This window comes from Drosophila ficusphila, unplaced genomic scaffold (assembly GCF_018152265.1).
Source record: "Drosophila ficusphila isolate 14025-0441.05 unplaced genomic scaffold, ASM1815226v1 contig_791, whole genome shotgun sequence".
NCBI classification, from domain to species: domain Eukaryota; kingdom Metazoa; phylum Arthropoda; class Insecta; order Diptera; family Drosophilidae; genus Drosophila; species Drosophila ficusphila.
In genome coordinates this window covers 22,344,545-22,360,715 of record NW_025064737.1, presented here as the reverse complement: position 1 = coordinate 22,360,715, position 16,171 = coordinate 22,344,545, and the positions used below count along the sequence as shown (strand labels likewise).

The 16,171-nt window shown below is 40.9% G+C and overlaps 1 protein-coding gene across 6 annotated transcripts in view; it reads right to left on the bottom strand.

Annotated features, from left to right (window-relative positions):
- LOC108086531 (tyrosine-protein phosphatase 99A) overlaps positions 1-16,171 on the bottom strand; it is a 107,181-nt gene that overhangs the window by 12,087 nt on the left and 78,923 nt on the right. For 4 of the 6 annotated variants that reach the window (XM_017183460.2, XM_017183464.2, XM_017183462.2 and 1 more), the window contains exons 9-11: positions 3,031-3,234; positions 1,442-1,722; positions 89-205 (exon numbers count right to left, since the gene is read on the bottom strand). In XM_017183460.2, the coding sequence (XP_017038949.1) occupies positions 89-205; positions 1,442-1,722; positions 3,031-3,234 (602 nt within the window). Of the gene's footprint in view, positions 1-88; positions 206-1,441; positions 1,723-3,030; positions 3,235-12,428; positions 13,188-16,171 lie in introns of those variants that run through there. The other 2 variants (XM_017183465.2, XM_017183466.2) reach the window with 1 other exon arrangement.

Here is a 16,171-nt window from a genome sequence, read left to right as displayed (position 1 = left end):
TCAAAGCAAAATGCCAAGTCTGTTCGCTGGTGGCAGGTGTTAGTAGTCTGTTTGTGGGTTGCATTTGATATCTTTATGCGCTACTTACAATCCTTGACTCCGAAAATTTGCCCAGCACTATTTTCTTTGGATTTATGACACTGAACGTTGCCGCTGCCACTTTGACCTCGTAGTAGGAGTTCGTTGTTAGATTTTGTAGAATCATCTGCAATTGGATAAAAAAAGAAAAGGTTTAGGAGTCGCTTTATAAAATATTTTAATACACTTAAAATATTTTAAACATTGCTTCAAACATTGTTTATGATAAAAGAACGCTTTTAAAATACATATTTCAATCGTTAAGAGAGAAGAGCTTTTTTTCTAATTTAGTTTTCATTTAACTTTTGCCAAATTCTGTCTCCTTCGTATGAAAAAGCTAAATATTTAGCTTTCACATTCGGCAACTAACAATGAAAAACAAAGGTAAAATTATTGCCGTTTCTGTTGTTTAGTTGTTCAACAAAAAGCTTGTTTGCCGCTGCAAAATATTTCAATTACAAAAATATTTTCAACTGGCCAGAACAAAAGAAAGGCGACAGAGGAAATAGAGAAAGATAGAGGATTCCAGAGGGGAGGTTACAAAAAAAAAGGACGCAACAATAACCTAACTAGTTTCAGATATGGAAAAAGTCAGGTATGTGTATGATAACATTTTATTGTTGCGAAATTTGTTTGCCTCGCCACATTCCCCACGACAAAGTTTTATTTTTATTTATTTACTTTTCGCATTTTTTGCTTCTATTTCGGGCGCTAAATAAAAAGGGAAGACGCGGCATAAAGGCGGACAGGAAATACAACATAAATTTAATTTATTTTCGCAGGTGGGCGGTCTTTTCATGTGTGTTTGGTTCTGCACTGGATGCAGTGGAAATTTGTGTGCATTTTTTGGTATAGAAATTTTTATAAAACATTTTCAGTTGCCGTGGCAGGTGGGCTTTTCTGTATGCCGTTTGTTGTTTGCTGCATAAAAATGCAATTATTACTGCCGGCTTTTTGTTGTTTTTCGGCCCTCTATTTTGGCTACCTCCCTGCATATCTGTCTGTATTAGGTAGTTTATCATAGAACTTCTCGTTTTTTATGGACGCGGGTCGGGCCAAATGGCCGCGATAAGCCGACTCGATTGACATATCACAAGGCGGACAACCATGTTGCCAACTTGGCAGGCCAATAAAATGCTTGCTAACAGCGCGGCAAAATGTTTCCTTTTTTTCGCAGAGGCTGCGTATGAATTATTGCTGCCAGACTCCAAAGGGGATTAACCCTCAAACTTTTTGGCTGCTCCTCCATATACAAACTTAAGCTTTCAAATTTTGGGACTTGAACATATTTACTCTTGAATATTTACTTTAAAATTCTATTTAAATTGGCTAGGTTAGGTAATAAATTTGTTTTTAAACTCACCGCAGTTTCAAGCTCCTTGGCTGAAGCATTTATCCTTATATCCCGGTGCGTATCCTGTCCAGCCAATCGAGTTTTGATGATGTAAAAATCGATGGTGTTGTAGAACTCGTAGGGTCTTCGCCACCGAATGGTGATGGATTCCTGGGAGTGGCAAGTGAGGTTTACAATCGCCGGAGCACTGGGACCGCCGACATCTGTCCTCTGTGCAATCTGATCGGAGGGTTCGCCCTCATTTTTGGTGGTAAAAGCCTTAACAATCACTCGGTAATCGGTGTAGGGTCCTGAAAAAAATGAAAAATACTTACTCATTAATAATAAAGTTTGATACGAGTGGATATGGAAGCTAATTTGTTTTTTATTTTACAAAAAAAAAGGATTCCTTTCTTTATTCATTTACGACATTTGTTTTAATGGCTCTTTCTTGATTTAAATACCTTTTGATTCGATAGTTGAGGCTTTTATTGCTCGTAAATATCTCTGGCGAATGTCAGCTGCATTTACGTATATATTGAAAAATATAAAGATCAACATGCCACCTCGAATTGAGAGCCTGGCATCTTTTCCCTGCTCATTATGAGCACCGTCACCGCATGTGACTGGATGCCAAGAACTGAAAAAGGGACACTGCGGTCGCTGCTCGGCTTTATAATTAAATTTTACTCAGCGAAAATGTATGCGACAGCGGCAACAATAACAATGAGTTGATTTTTCCTGCCAAGCGAATGCAAAAAAAAAGGTAGAGCTCAACCGGAGTTGTCAGCTTAAATTGGATTTAATTAACAAGAGAAACTGCTGACATCTACATGGATTAAATTTGGAAATAATTAAACGTTGCCATGGCGGCCCGGGGGAGAAGCCAGCATGCCGCAAAAGGCTGCTTCTTTTGAATTTTCGTGCAGGAGTTTGCTGCAGGTGAAGGTGCATCCTGCAGGTGCATCTGCACACCTGAGTCGTGTAATTAAATTAAACAATGTGGGTGCACGGGAATGTGGAATGCGGCGCATAACTTTGTAGCAAGTTAATTGCATGGCTCCGGGGGCTCGTCTAAAAACCTCCAAAAACTCTACCAGTTTGCCACGAAGCTCCCTAAGTGGCTTCTTCTGATGCGGTGTATCCTGGATATGACGCCTTCCAGCCTAAAAGACAACTCACGCCTTAATCAGGTAAATTAGCCGACTTTCGGGTGTACAATTATAAGCGTCAAAAGTTGTTGCCAAACAGAAAGTGGCAAGCGAGTGGCGGCGAGCACTTGAAACTATTTAATTACAAAGCAGCTGGCAAACAATTTGACGGGGGGTCTCAATTAGAGGTAATAATAGGTCCTTGGGCAGGTTCAAGGGTTCAAGGGGTTTTCCATTGGCAAACTGGGCTGTTCGATGGTTGACAGTTTGAAGTTCTGAACTCTGAAGTTGACGCGGGTCAAAGAGTCCTTTGATCCACCTGGACAATTAAAATTGTGATAATATATTGGCCAGGCAAAATAAAGAAACAAAAAGTTTTTAAACAAAAACCTTTGTAATTTCGTATACAACTTGCTTCTATATTTTAAAAAGTTTAAAAATGGTATTGTTTATTCAAATACAACTTACTCAAATTCTGCAATTCGAAGTGAATGAGTGTTTCTGCGGAATTGCGAGAGTTCTTAACGATTTCCACGCCAGTCTGGTTGTCATGGATGTGGAACACATGGTAACCGGCGATGGCTCCGTTCTGATTCTTCGGCGGATGCCACGACATCGTGATGCTGCTGGCCGACACATCCAGGATGGTGAGATTCTGGGGTTTGCTGGGAACTGCAAAGAAAAGTCAACAAAGTGCGGGGATGAGTATAAAAGTCAAAAGTTAAATTTACTCATGTTCTTAGGCCATGTTGCATATTCTTCGGCTTAGAGCCACAAAGTTAGGCAAACAAGACTGTTGAAGTTTATTTAAAGGAGGGTTTGGAACGGGGGACACCCACTTTGATGTTTTTTTCAAGAGGAGATATCATTTTAATAAGCTTGAAACAAGAAAAGATGCTTTAAAAACATGTATTTTTAAGGTTAAAGCTCTTCCCTTATTTGGCATTTCCAAAAAGTTGTCAAGTTGATTCCCAACTCTTGTCGTCGCAGATGTTTAATGTATAAAAATTCGCCCGACCCCACAACTTCCACAAAGTAATCCCGAATTTGTAAATAAAAAATGTTTGCATACTTAGCGGCGTGTGCACATAGAAAATGGCGAGTCGTATGACGCCAAATGACAATGCATAAATAATTTATTTAATAAAAAAAAAGAGAGCTGAGAAAATAAAAGCGTATGAGGAGCAGGAAGGCGAAGCAATCGCAACGAATGAAGAAAAGTAAAATAAATTGAAATGAATATTTTGCAGCAGGAGATAAAACAATTTATATTCAAATGGCAGGCGAGTGGTGTGTACATATGTGTGTGTGTGTGTGTGTAAAAGAGGGAACAAAAAATTATATATTCAATTACGAGGGGGAAGAAAGGAAGAAAAGAATTGGCGCAAGTAAAGCGCAACGTAATCGAAGCGCATAAAGAAACGGAAATGCGATTGCTAGCAATTTATTATGGCCTGCACTTGCCAGTGGGGTAACATACACAAACACACACATACAGCACACGGTACATACTTGCAGATGGGGAGCACACACAGATACACACCCATACAGCTGCAGATGGTGGCTTATAATCCAGCAAACCGGCGGATGCAAAAGCCCTGGCAATAATTTCATTTGCAAGCCAAAGGACAACACTCGACCATGTGTGACAGCCAAAGGGTTTCTCAGTGTGTGTGTGTGTAAGGGTATTCTGGGGTGTACGTCCTTGTGTGTGTGCAAGTGGCAAAAAGCACTAAATGGTAATTTATTTTACTAATACAACAAAAGCCCGGGCAACGGGCAAAAACGCTCTGCAATCAAAAGAACAAATGAGTGACCCCAGGGCGGGAATGGGCACTTGACCCAACTCCGCCCGAGACTTTTGCCATGCAAATGCGATAAAGCTTAGCAAAACACACACACTGCTCCCCTTTTACACTGAGAGAAAATCATGAAACGTTAAATAAGACGGAACTAGTTTCTTAGGGCTTAATATGGACATTTTACATTGTTTAATTGTAACAAATATCAAATATTTAAGCAATGAAAATGGTGAAGTTACATATCATTAAATAATAGTTTTATCTAACTAAGTTCGTTATTTTTTCTCTGTGTAATCGGGTAAGAAAAGAGAAACCCACACATGAACAGTTGGCTGGGCAGAATAAACAGTCGCTGTCAATGTATAGAAATTTATACAATTCAATAAATGGCATTTCTACTTTCTTTGCCTTTGCCTTTGCCACTGCCTCCTCCTTCTGCCACTTCCCCTTCCACTTCCTTTAGTTCCACTTCCACCTCTATGGCCATTCTACTCCAATTTCTTCTTGTACTTCATCCTTGGCCTGTGCTCTCTGCAATTGCAAACGGAAATGGAAATGGGAAATGGACAGGCAGCTGCTGCATCTGCAAAAAGGGAAAGGAAAAAGCCAATTTATAGACTCGAACTCGAACTATGAAAGCGAACGACTCACTTGAGGACCGATGGCGAAAAAGGAGAGGGGTACTTGTATTAAAATCAATTAAGCAACAAAGTGCTTCACACACACACACACTAATGTACTGTGGGGCCACCGATAAATGTCCTTGCAGAAACAGAAGAAAAGGGCGAAGGGGGAAAAGTTAATAGGTTTGCCACTCGCAGAAGACAGCTGGATACTCAATCCAGCAGGTGAGTGTGCGGGCACTTAGAGCTCATGATTGGTTTTTGTTTGGCAAATATAACATAAATAATTGAGGGCAGCTTTGATGAGGCAAATCACTCATTGTTTGATTGATTTGCCAACTAAATATGGGAATCTATTAATGGAATATATTATTAATAAAGGGGAGAGGGCTTATTTAACCCAGAAAACAGAAACAAGCAGAGAGACAAGTAATTTCTTAATTAAACATATTCGTATAACCACTTGATTTCTGAACAAAAAGTCAATGCCTTATCCTCTTTTTTTATAAACGTGTTGTGTGTCCCCATATTTCACATGTCTGTGCAAATTAAAAGAAAACAATAGAAGCGCGCTTTCCCAACTATTTGCTCAGAAGGGCGCCGGAAGTAACCAAGTGTGAAAAAGCAAAGGAAAATCCGCAAAGCCTGGGAAATCTGGGGGGTGCACACTCAAAGCGCGCGTGATTATTTCCACAAAGGCAAAGGCAGGAAGTAGAAAAATATAACTAGGAAAATGTAGTCTGAGGAAAATCGGAGGAGCGGAGTGTGGCGGCTGGGAAAAACCAATACCGACGACGTGCTTAAGTTGTTAAAAACTCCAAACAAAAGCAGGCAGTCGCTCGAGGACTCAAGGTGTGCCTGTGTGTGTATGGTGCAAATAGCATTAAGTTGTCTGAGCCTCGAAAAAAAAATACATACATCAACAACAAACGGCTTGAAGAGCAAGGAGCGAAACAAAAAAAAATAAACTAAGCCCGAACATGAAGATATACAAAAACAAGAGAGGGTGGGGCGTCATTGTTGTTGGCCATATGCCTTATTTAGTTGTTGCTCTTCGTGCTTTATTGTTGTTGCTTAACTTTACGAGCTGCTTTACGGATTTGGCCAGACGTAAAAACTAAACAAAAGGCGACGGACGGTGAGTAAATAAGAGCGAGCGAGCAAACAAACAAACAATTAGAGAATACACACGCGCCGAAAAAGGAGGAAAAAACACAGGTGACTGCCTTTCAAAAGGCGTCAAAGGCTCCACCGCCCCGAGGACTCGCACAAAGGAGCAAAAATTATGCGAAATAAAAGCCGAAAACGGGGGAAAAAAACAGCAGCAGCTACAACAAGCTGCGAAAAAATAAAAAAGCTGAAAAGTTTTGTCCCCCAAAGCTTTGATGGCCAAGAGCAAACAGTGAATGGACCAAAAGGCTCCGTCACTTAGCGGAAGTAACGTGGCGGCCATTTTGAATGCACATATGTATGAGTGCGACAGTTTGTGGGTGCGGATGTGTGTGGGTGTGTGTGTGTGTGAACGAACCTTTTTGAGTTTTGATTTCAGAGACATGGGTTCGAAAAAGACTTTAAAATGAAGTGGCCACAAAATCTATATAAAAAAGCTAACGCTTGCACATGGAGTATAAAAAAAATGAAAATAAATCGAAACGAATAATTTTCGACTGAGAACCAAACTATTTTTAATTATACAATTATCGCAATTCCATTAGAATTGCACACCAATTATTGCGCATTCCGACAAATTCCCTGGCTAAGTTCATTGAACTCAATCAAAATGCCATACAATTTGAGTTATACGAACCGACATTTTGATTAAATTGCTGTAATTTATGTAATGGCAAGTCTTGGAACAGGAATTTAGTCATAATGCCTCCGGCCCTTTATAAGCTCAAAGCACTGTCAAATGCACAAACAAAGGGCCAAAACCCAACTGACACACTTCAAGTGGGCAAAACATACACAAACAAACGCAACAGCCGAGGCACATTGACTCTGACAAATGGACAAACGGCAAATTGTATTTGTTTCAAAGTGCCTCTGCCACTCGTGTTGTCAGTTGAATTCTACCGATGATCCTTTTGTTTTGGGATTTTTATTCGAGGCTCTAATGTTCACTAATTTGCAACGTTTGAGAACCTTTGACATGTGTCTAGTTTGGGTCAAAGCCAGAGAACTCGTGTGTTGGCCTAAAGGGTTAGCAATGGAAAATTTTGATGGCACTGTGAAAAATGGAGTGGTCTAACTGAGAAAACATTCGAAAAGGGAAAATAACCAGAATATTAAAACAATATATTAAACATTTTTTATTTCCATTTTTAATCTTATTTTAAAAACTCATTTTAAATGTACAACCTTTTTATACATTTTTCTTTCTTTGCGTTATATCTTCCTTTTTTATTTTGGCCGCACCTTTAAGCCAAACTTTAAGCCGCCTAGCCGGGATATGGTGGCTAATTAAGGGCGAGTGTCTGGTCCGGAGGACCGTGCTTGCTGATGGCTGCATTCGCCTGCTCTTCATGGCCAAGAGCGAAACGATAAGGCCAACCTCGGCGACGGCTTTTGTGGCACGTGTGAGTGAGGATGTGTGTGTGTGTGTGTGTGTGTGTGGGAAAAGGTTATCGGCAGGAAGTTGCACATGGAAGCACCATCACCTCGGGCTCACCACGGCCACATCCACGTCCACATCGTCGTCCACATCAAAAACCCAACCTTCCGGCCGGAGCTCGCTTGTTTTTCGATGCTTGAGACACGGAAACTGTTTCGGGCTTCGGTTTGGGCCAGGGTTCCCGGGTTGTCGGGTTCTCGAGTTCTCACCGGCACAAAAACAGGCATCAATGTCACGTTCAAAGTGTCGAGTTGTTGCACTAACAAGGTGTTTATGATTTAAAGCGCCGCTCAACTCGGGCATGGGGTTTTTGGCAGACAAAAGGCCTCCATGACAAGTGACTTGGAGTATGGCAAAAAGAGGAAAAATGCCAACACACATGCAAGTTGAGCTGTGAGTTTTCCTCTCGAATGGCATTTTTCGTAGGCGTTTCGGACGGGGGTTGATTCCTTTTTTTTTTTTTTTTTTTTTTTTATCCATTCATCTGGGCGGCGGGGACAAGAAAAATTGACATGTTGAAGTGCAGTTAGGCGGAAGTTGTCGTCGAGGCAACATTTTTCTATCTCCCTCCCACCGCCCATCGATCCCGTTGGAGTGGGCGTGTCTAAATGCGGGTTGGCACGTGGTTGAGCGATAAAAAGCGGAGAATTTTCCTAGAAAAAGGGCTTATCTATGTTCTTGATTTTGATTTGGTTCTTTTTTTTGTTGCTGTGACAGAGGCCATCTATCAAAATGTTTTTGTTTACTAAGAGAGGGTATCATTCATTTTTAAAGTGTTTTGTAGTGTTTGTTGGAACGATTCCTTTTCGGAAACTTTAAACTGCGGAATATTCTTTTTAATGGAGAAGTTATTTTAACTGAAAATCATTTTTTTATTTATTTTATTTAAAGTCCTCTTGGGAGTTCATTAATAAGTGCCAGCACAATGCAGCATATAAGTAGGCAACATATTTGTGATCATATCTTTTTTGTTGTGTTGTTTTTCCTTCACATAAGGGAGTTGGAGCCGCAGAGGAAAAGCCCCAGTGACAGGCCGTGAAAAGCGCATTTCAAAGTAAATCAACCGCCTCCATTATTTTCCCAAGTCCTTCCCAGAAAACCAAAGTCCTTGGGAAGTCTAGTCAGCTGGCTTATCATTTTGAGACGTGCAAAAGAAGCCTTGAGCACGATTCACGCCTTTCGGTTGTGCAACACAAGTCCTGAAAGTCCTCGAGAGCGTGTGTTTGAGCCATGTTGCAAATTAAAATCAAGACAGCGCCAAAGCCGGCTAAATGATTGATGGCTGTTTTTGAGAAAAGCGTGGATGGAGCTGGCAAAAAGTTCAATGATTTATGCTTTTCAGTTGGGCCAAATTTGCTGGCTACTAAATGATTGTTTTCATCCTCCCAAACTGGCTGCTCCACTACTTTGCACTTTTAATGTATTTTTTGACAAGTCATGTTCATAACTCAGTGTCCTGTGAAATTTCTATGGGTCGATGGAGAGAAAGTTTCCACTGGATAAAGTTCAAAATCAAAGTTTTCTCTGCTCCTCTCGGTTTTACGTAGTTATTTTCGTTAAGACTTTTTGTTTTTTGGTTTCTCGCAGAGACGCAAATCATTTGTCAAAATACGAGAGTACGCAGCAAAGTTGCTGCCTGTTTGCCGTTGACAAGCCGAAAGTTGTGCCAATTTGTATTAGAAACTTCCTTGCGCCTGCGACATGTCCGACTTTGGACTTTGAGTGCGGCTATATAGCATATAGCCAAAGATCGTGGACAGGGGTCAGTTTATGTGGCAAGCACTTTGCTAAAAGTTCCGGCTGCGAGTGGAATATTTAAGTTAAAAATGTTTGCGTTGCGGTTTTAGTCAACTGAAACCCCATAAAACACTATTTATCCAATCAAAGCTCACAAAAAGCAAGTTCATCTAAAGAAACTGGAGTCAGCAATTGCTATATTAGTATTATAAGTAAAATTAAAGAAAGCTTTGCCTTTATACAAATAGACGATGAAATATTTTGGATATAAATTTTGAGTTATTATATACTGTTAAATATTAAATAATTTTAGTTTTGCCAGGCATTTTTGGAAAATGGCCTATAACCAGCACTTAAGAGCACATAACTTTTCTTAATGATGTCCGATTTTGGATTGGAATACCTCAAAATGCTTATGACACATTAATTAAATCTGCTGCTAGTCATTAATCCAGAATGTGTGTCAGTAGTTTTCGACTACCGAAATTGTTTGCCAACAGTTGTTTGTCAAAACGCTGGCAACGTTCGGTGTGCAAGTTTAAAATATCTGACAGATACTACTCGCACACTCACTTGAAAACGAATTGGGGTACTCTTGCCCCTTTCCTCTACCAATTTCAATTTCATGCCTCTCGAAAACGCTCAAGGGCTGGCACTTGTAAAAAGGCCCCTCCACATGAAATTATGGCTCGTGGGTGGTGGCACTTGATGAACTGCAGTTTTCATCACAGCGAGAAGACCGAAAGTGTTACTCCAAATTGTGACAGCTCTCAGCTGCTCCTCGGAAGTGAAAATGAATTCACAAAAAATTAACTCGACACCCGACGAAATATGGAAACAGCAGGAGCTTGCTCGTGGCACTTAGCTGCACAAAAGTTGGGCCAAACAATTAATTAAACTAATGACTCGGTGGAAATCTCACAGGAGGGCGGTCCAAAAGTGATTTGTGAAAAACTTGATTTACCCGCTTTATTAATTACAGTGTTTCGTTTAAGATGAGTTTTCAAAACGTTGGCTGTAATTATGGCAAACGTTAAATAACTTTATACCCCGTATCAATTGATTGCTTTGTTAACTGAAGCGACCAAAAGTTCAATTATTTTTATTTTCCTTGCTACAATAAATGCAAAATAAATATATATTTACTGCCAAGTATATTCTGAGAAAAAACTAATGAATTCGTTTGACTGAAATCGTAATTACTGCCGGGCAGCGAAGCATTCAAATGACGATGTTGTCCGGCAATTTATATACAATTTTATTCAATTTTCGCTCGAACGACGCAACGTGGCTTTCAACTGATCTATTTGACTTGACAAGCTAATTGGCAGTTAGCTTGTGTTTTTTATGTAACTTCAAAATGTGTGTTTTGATTACTCATGGGCTCTATAAATCAATTTTAATTGGCACACTTGTTTGGGCTTACATTTTAAACAGCAGTTTTTAAAAAGTTCGTAAACTTAGAAACCTAATAACTGCTTTAAAATTCTGACATCATATTTGGTTTACCCCTGAATGCAATCAGTGGCCAGAACCTTGAGCCAGTTACCCTGAGTAACTCCTTTTTGTCCTCATTACGGCCACTCCTTGTGGCCCATATTTTTTATTTATTTGAGGGGGCGTGGCTGCAGCACCTGCTCCGAAATGCAACTTAATATAAGTTTGGCGTGTGGCCAGCAAATCAGGTAGCTTTTAGTCCGTTTTCGGGACATGGCTCTGCAATTTGCCAACTGTCAGTCTGTCCAGCGCAAAAACACGCAAATGACCGAAGAAAATCGGGGGTGGCATGCAAATTCATCTCGGGGAAAATTCTTAAGACCTATTTAAGACCTGGCCGTTCCAATTTAATGACATGGCCATAAAAATAGTTGGCTGCAGCTTAACAATAAAATACCAAATAATTGTGGGCCATAAAAGTTAAGTTGTTAATTGTTTTGTGTCCTGTGCGCATCGCGTGCCTCGGTGTGTTGAAAGCGAGGAAAGGCGAGGAAAGTGAGGAAAACTCTGGTAGGGGCTTGTGAAACATGGCTCACTTCCAATGAATTGTTGCTGTTTGGCACCCGCTGGCCAAGTTTTAACGAGCAGACAGACGGCTGCTTGTCAATGCCCCGGACATATTTCATGAGCCAGCCCAAAAAAATGGTATATAAAAATAGAATCAAGATATAGTTGCTGCATAACGAGAAATTTCACAACTTGTTACTACAAAATAAGCAATAAATAAATATATTGTGGTTATTTATTGGGTACAAAAATGTTACCTTCTCCATATTGTTTTGAAAATTTATCAACTTAATTTGATTGTAATTTTTTTCTGTGTATAGGAACTTGCCTCGACAAAAACAATGTTAAATAATTCATTTGCCCAAAGCTGAAAGTTTTGCGTGAGAATTTTGCCATATTACTCGAAGGCAGGCAGTTGTTGACGTTGCCCCGCCCCCTTTTCCGAACTTCCGCCCCACCCACGCCCACTAAAAAAAGGGGGCTGCGTGCTAAACCGGAAATGAAAACTCGCTTAATTGCCTTGAAGTATGCAATTGCTTTTGTTGCTGTGTTGAATTTATCTGTGTATTTTATTGTTGTTCCTCCAGCAGATAATAACTGAGTAACTAGAAGTTCTTCTTCGCCGAGGGGCTATAATCGGGTTAAGGCGGGCGGTCAGGGGTTAAGGATCGGGGGCTGAGAAAGTTCGGAAAAGTGCGGTGTCAATGAACCCAGTTGAGCAGATATAATTGGCAATTCTTGTCGAAAGCCCATCGAACTTTCTGTTTTTGTTTGTCGTTGATATCTGAGTTTTTCTTTTTTTGGACTGGCCTAGGGCAACTTCTTTGCTGCCTTAATTATTTGTCTGTGGGTTATACTTATAGGTTCAACTTGTAAGTTCAACCTAAAGATTAATCTGGCTTATTTAGCTTTGAGTTGTTTGAGGAATTATAACTTATTTAATGTAACTTGTTTTGTGGAGATTATAGCTTGTAATCAAAACGAAATATTGAAGAAATATTATAAAACCTCTTCTGTGTTCTAGTTAAAAAATTTATTTAAAAAATATGCCTGCACCCACGTTATCTAATAAATTGTGTTACTATTTACCGTAATTGTCATCGACCGCTGCATAAGGGGGCGTGGCATCGCTGTAGCCGCCGCCCACGCCGTTGCCATTTCCGTTACCCATTTCGCCGGCCACCGGAACCGGAAACGCATTTGCGAAGGCCAACGTGGTGGCGGGCACATCCGGCGGCTGATCCTGCTGCTCGATGGAGGTGGCTGACGTGCTCAGTGGTTCGCCGTTGGGCGGCTTCTGGGTGGTTCCTGCGGTGGTGCCCGGATTGAACTCAGTCTCAAGTGTTTCCCAACCGGATCCGGTTGTCCCGGCCTCCGAGTTGACTAGATCGGCCAGGTTGCGATCGGAAGTGTTGGCACTGATTGCCACCACCGGCGGTGGGGCAGTGGTGCTCAGCGGTGGTGCAGCGGTGAACGGCGACGGGGAGGAGGGCAACTTGGCGGAGGAGTTCGTGGGCAGGGCGGTGGCACAGTGCTCCGCAATGCTGGCGAAGAGCAGCAGCTTCAGCATTGCTCTAAGAAGGGCGTGGTGCTGGGGGCGTGGCATCTTGATTCGTTGAGATTGGAAGCTTTCGGTTTGAAGTCTCACGTTTGTGTGCGATTTTTTCTTTGATTTGATCACTCTTTGTGCGATTTTGTCCCACTGTTCAGTAGGACTTGATTTTGTTCAGTGTTTGTTCGTTTGCTTACAACATTTTGTGCGTTGTTTTATTGTTTGTGCTTGATTTTATATATTCGTATTACGTATACTTATTAATTGATTCGGCTTAAATGATTTCCATTTTGGCACTAAACATAAAATTGGTTGTTTAAATAAAAATATTATACGAAATATTTGGAGATGCCATATGTGATATGTGTATTGTTTTTCAATTATCAGGGCTAAGTCTATCTTAAATAGACTCGAATAAATCCAAACAAACATTTGCATCAAAGTTGTCTTTTTTCCGGTGATTCACTTTTTTGGGCCCAGCCCTTGTTGTAAAAAAAACCACTTTTGTTGTTGTTGTCTTGTGTAACACATTTTTCAAAGCGGGCCAACCCAGAAAAAAAAATAAAATCTGAACCCATGTTGAACCCCATCAAGCAAAAGCTCCCTTTTTGCTTTATTTTTATATATGATAATTTATTGCATTTTTTCAATACTCCTCTGCTATTGTTTCAGTTCTCTTTCTCCATCTCTGTCTCCCTTTCTCTCTTTGTGTGTTCTTTGCCGCTTTTTTCGCATTTTCTTCACACTTTTCTGCGCTTTATTGTTTTCGTATCCCTCGAAACGAAAAGAGTTCAATGGGGTTCATCCGCCGACGAGGAAGATGCAGCCGCATTATAAATACACTCTCTGCCATAAGTGTGCTCACACTTGCAGGGCGTATATAAATAAGCGTATGCCCATATATACCACATATGAAGAGCTCGCCAACAAATTGGCAATGCCCACAAACGACTTTCTGACGACATGTGTGCGCCAGCTGTGGGTTAAGATGAGCTGGTGGGCAAGCGGGGGGTTAAGGGGGAGCAAGCAACAAAAAATCGCGTAAAATTAATGATTGGGCGTAGAGATTAGGCCAGAGGCGATCATCGAACGCGCTATAGAGAAAACTCAACGAAAAATGTGGAATAACTAAAAATATTCCAGCAAGATGCAGAGAAGAAAATTATGTAATTGGGGGTTTTTACAATATTTCTAGTACAGTGGAATATTTATTTGGAAGATACTTTTTTGTTGTCACCATAATTTATTATATTTTGAATATACGAAATACTAATGGTTTTGCCAAACTTTCTAACTGCTCTTCGCTCTCTTTTAGCGATCTGCTAACCCCAGTGTAACCCCAGCTAATCGATCTCGATCCATAAGCCGCCTAAGCACCACAATTTCCAGCTGAGTTTTTCCATGCACGGAACTCCAGCGACACCGGATAAGTGAAACATTCCATCGCTTTTCCGCTGCTCTTTGTTCCTCCAATTGCACTGCACTCAGAGACGAACAAAGTGCAAATTACAGGGAGCTCGTGCTGATTCATTCAGAATTAGCCTCGGCACGATATATTCTCGGGGTCTCTGAATCGGTTCAAGCATACTATATATGTACGTATATATGTTATGCTATGTTTGGCCAGCTAACCACAACCACAACCGCAGTCGCAGTCAGCGCAGCTGATAATTAGCAGCTCATCAAATTGCCGCATGCAAAAAGTAAGCCAACGAGCCGGAGCTTTGAGTGTAGTCTTTAGCAATGCACTGAGAAAAAAATTTAGTACATTTTTTACACACCTTAAGAGTCATTTTTCTCAACAAGTTAGAATTTTTCCTTGTTGTAAGAAAATTGGATGAGTAATTCCATTATTTCTATGACATGATAATGATATTTGATACTCGATATTTTTTCTCTGTGCCAACCAACACAGATGTGCTTTCGTTGAGGGCCTTACAAAAATAGAAACACAAAAGATTATTGAATCCGCGTCGAGAATGGGGGGAAACCAAGAAAAGGGGAAACCATAAAATGAAATGGTTAAACGGGTCGAAGTCGAAGTCGAACTCGAAGTCGCGTCCAAAGTCGCTGATCCGACCATGGAAATTGGCCAATCAAGCGACAATTGTCGGCCATTTGTGGCCAGTAAGTGCTTAATAACGCTAAACGGGTCAAAGACTCCTGAGTGGAGAACTCGGATTGCCCGATTTCCCGATTCTAGTGTTCCCCGATTAGCATTATCTGCTGACCCGTCCATGACAACAACTGACAGATAATTGAAAATCACTGAAAATACAACGGGCGCAAGGGAAAATCAATTGGCAGAAGGCAAATTGCCTGACAAACGCAGGCCGAAACCAGTGGGAAGTCGTCTCTTCAGATATTTCGGTGGGTTGTGTTGTATCGGTGTGTTTATAAGGTCCGGACATATTGACATTTTCGTGACGACATGGGGCCCATTACTCAATGCCCGTAGACAGAAAATATATTCATATAATGGACAATTTGGCTGTCTCAATTTTTGATGAACAGAGAATGGGAAGTATTATCTCAGGTAACCGGAAGAATTGTGTGGGATGGTTGTCTCAAAGAGAGTGGTGCTTACTACGGTATTATATGCCACTTGACTGGTTAAATATAGCTAATCCGATTTCCTGGGAAAAAGAGTGGGCTAAATAAAAATCTTTTCTCCAGAGCAGCAGACTAAAGCCTAAACTATTATTAGTGTTATTATGCAATTCGATACAATTTCCCCATTTCCCCTCGGAATGAGGTGCATTTTCCTGGAAGCACTCGCGTGCTGCAATCCCACTACCGCCGAGCAAACAAACTCCGTGCTCCTCCCACCTCGTAATGAGCGTGAGATTCTTTGATAACCCACATCCCCACTTGGGGATCTGTTTCTGTTTGGGACTCGGATTCAGATTCAGATTCAGCTGGCGGGGAGCGGCGGTGGCAGCAGTTTGTTTACCCACCGGAGCCCCCAATCGCCTCTTATGAATGGCCCACATTGTGAGCGCTATGAAATAAAATCACTTGTTTGTTTATCCAGCCAACACTTCGAATGGCGTTAATTTGTAAGCCAAACAAATGTGTACCTAAATGCAGTCATGAGAGTGAAAAGTGGCTGGGGCGGCGGGAAACTGCACGGGGAAAAAGTTGTCATCAAAACATTCAATAAGAAATGGTACAACAAAGTATTATACTAGAACTATTGTAGTAATTAAAGGGGGGTTATACATAGGTGTACTAATATCTTTTGTTGTATCTTCATTGAATCTATATTTTTCCGATTTCG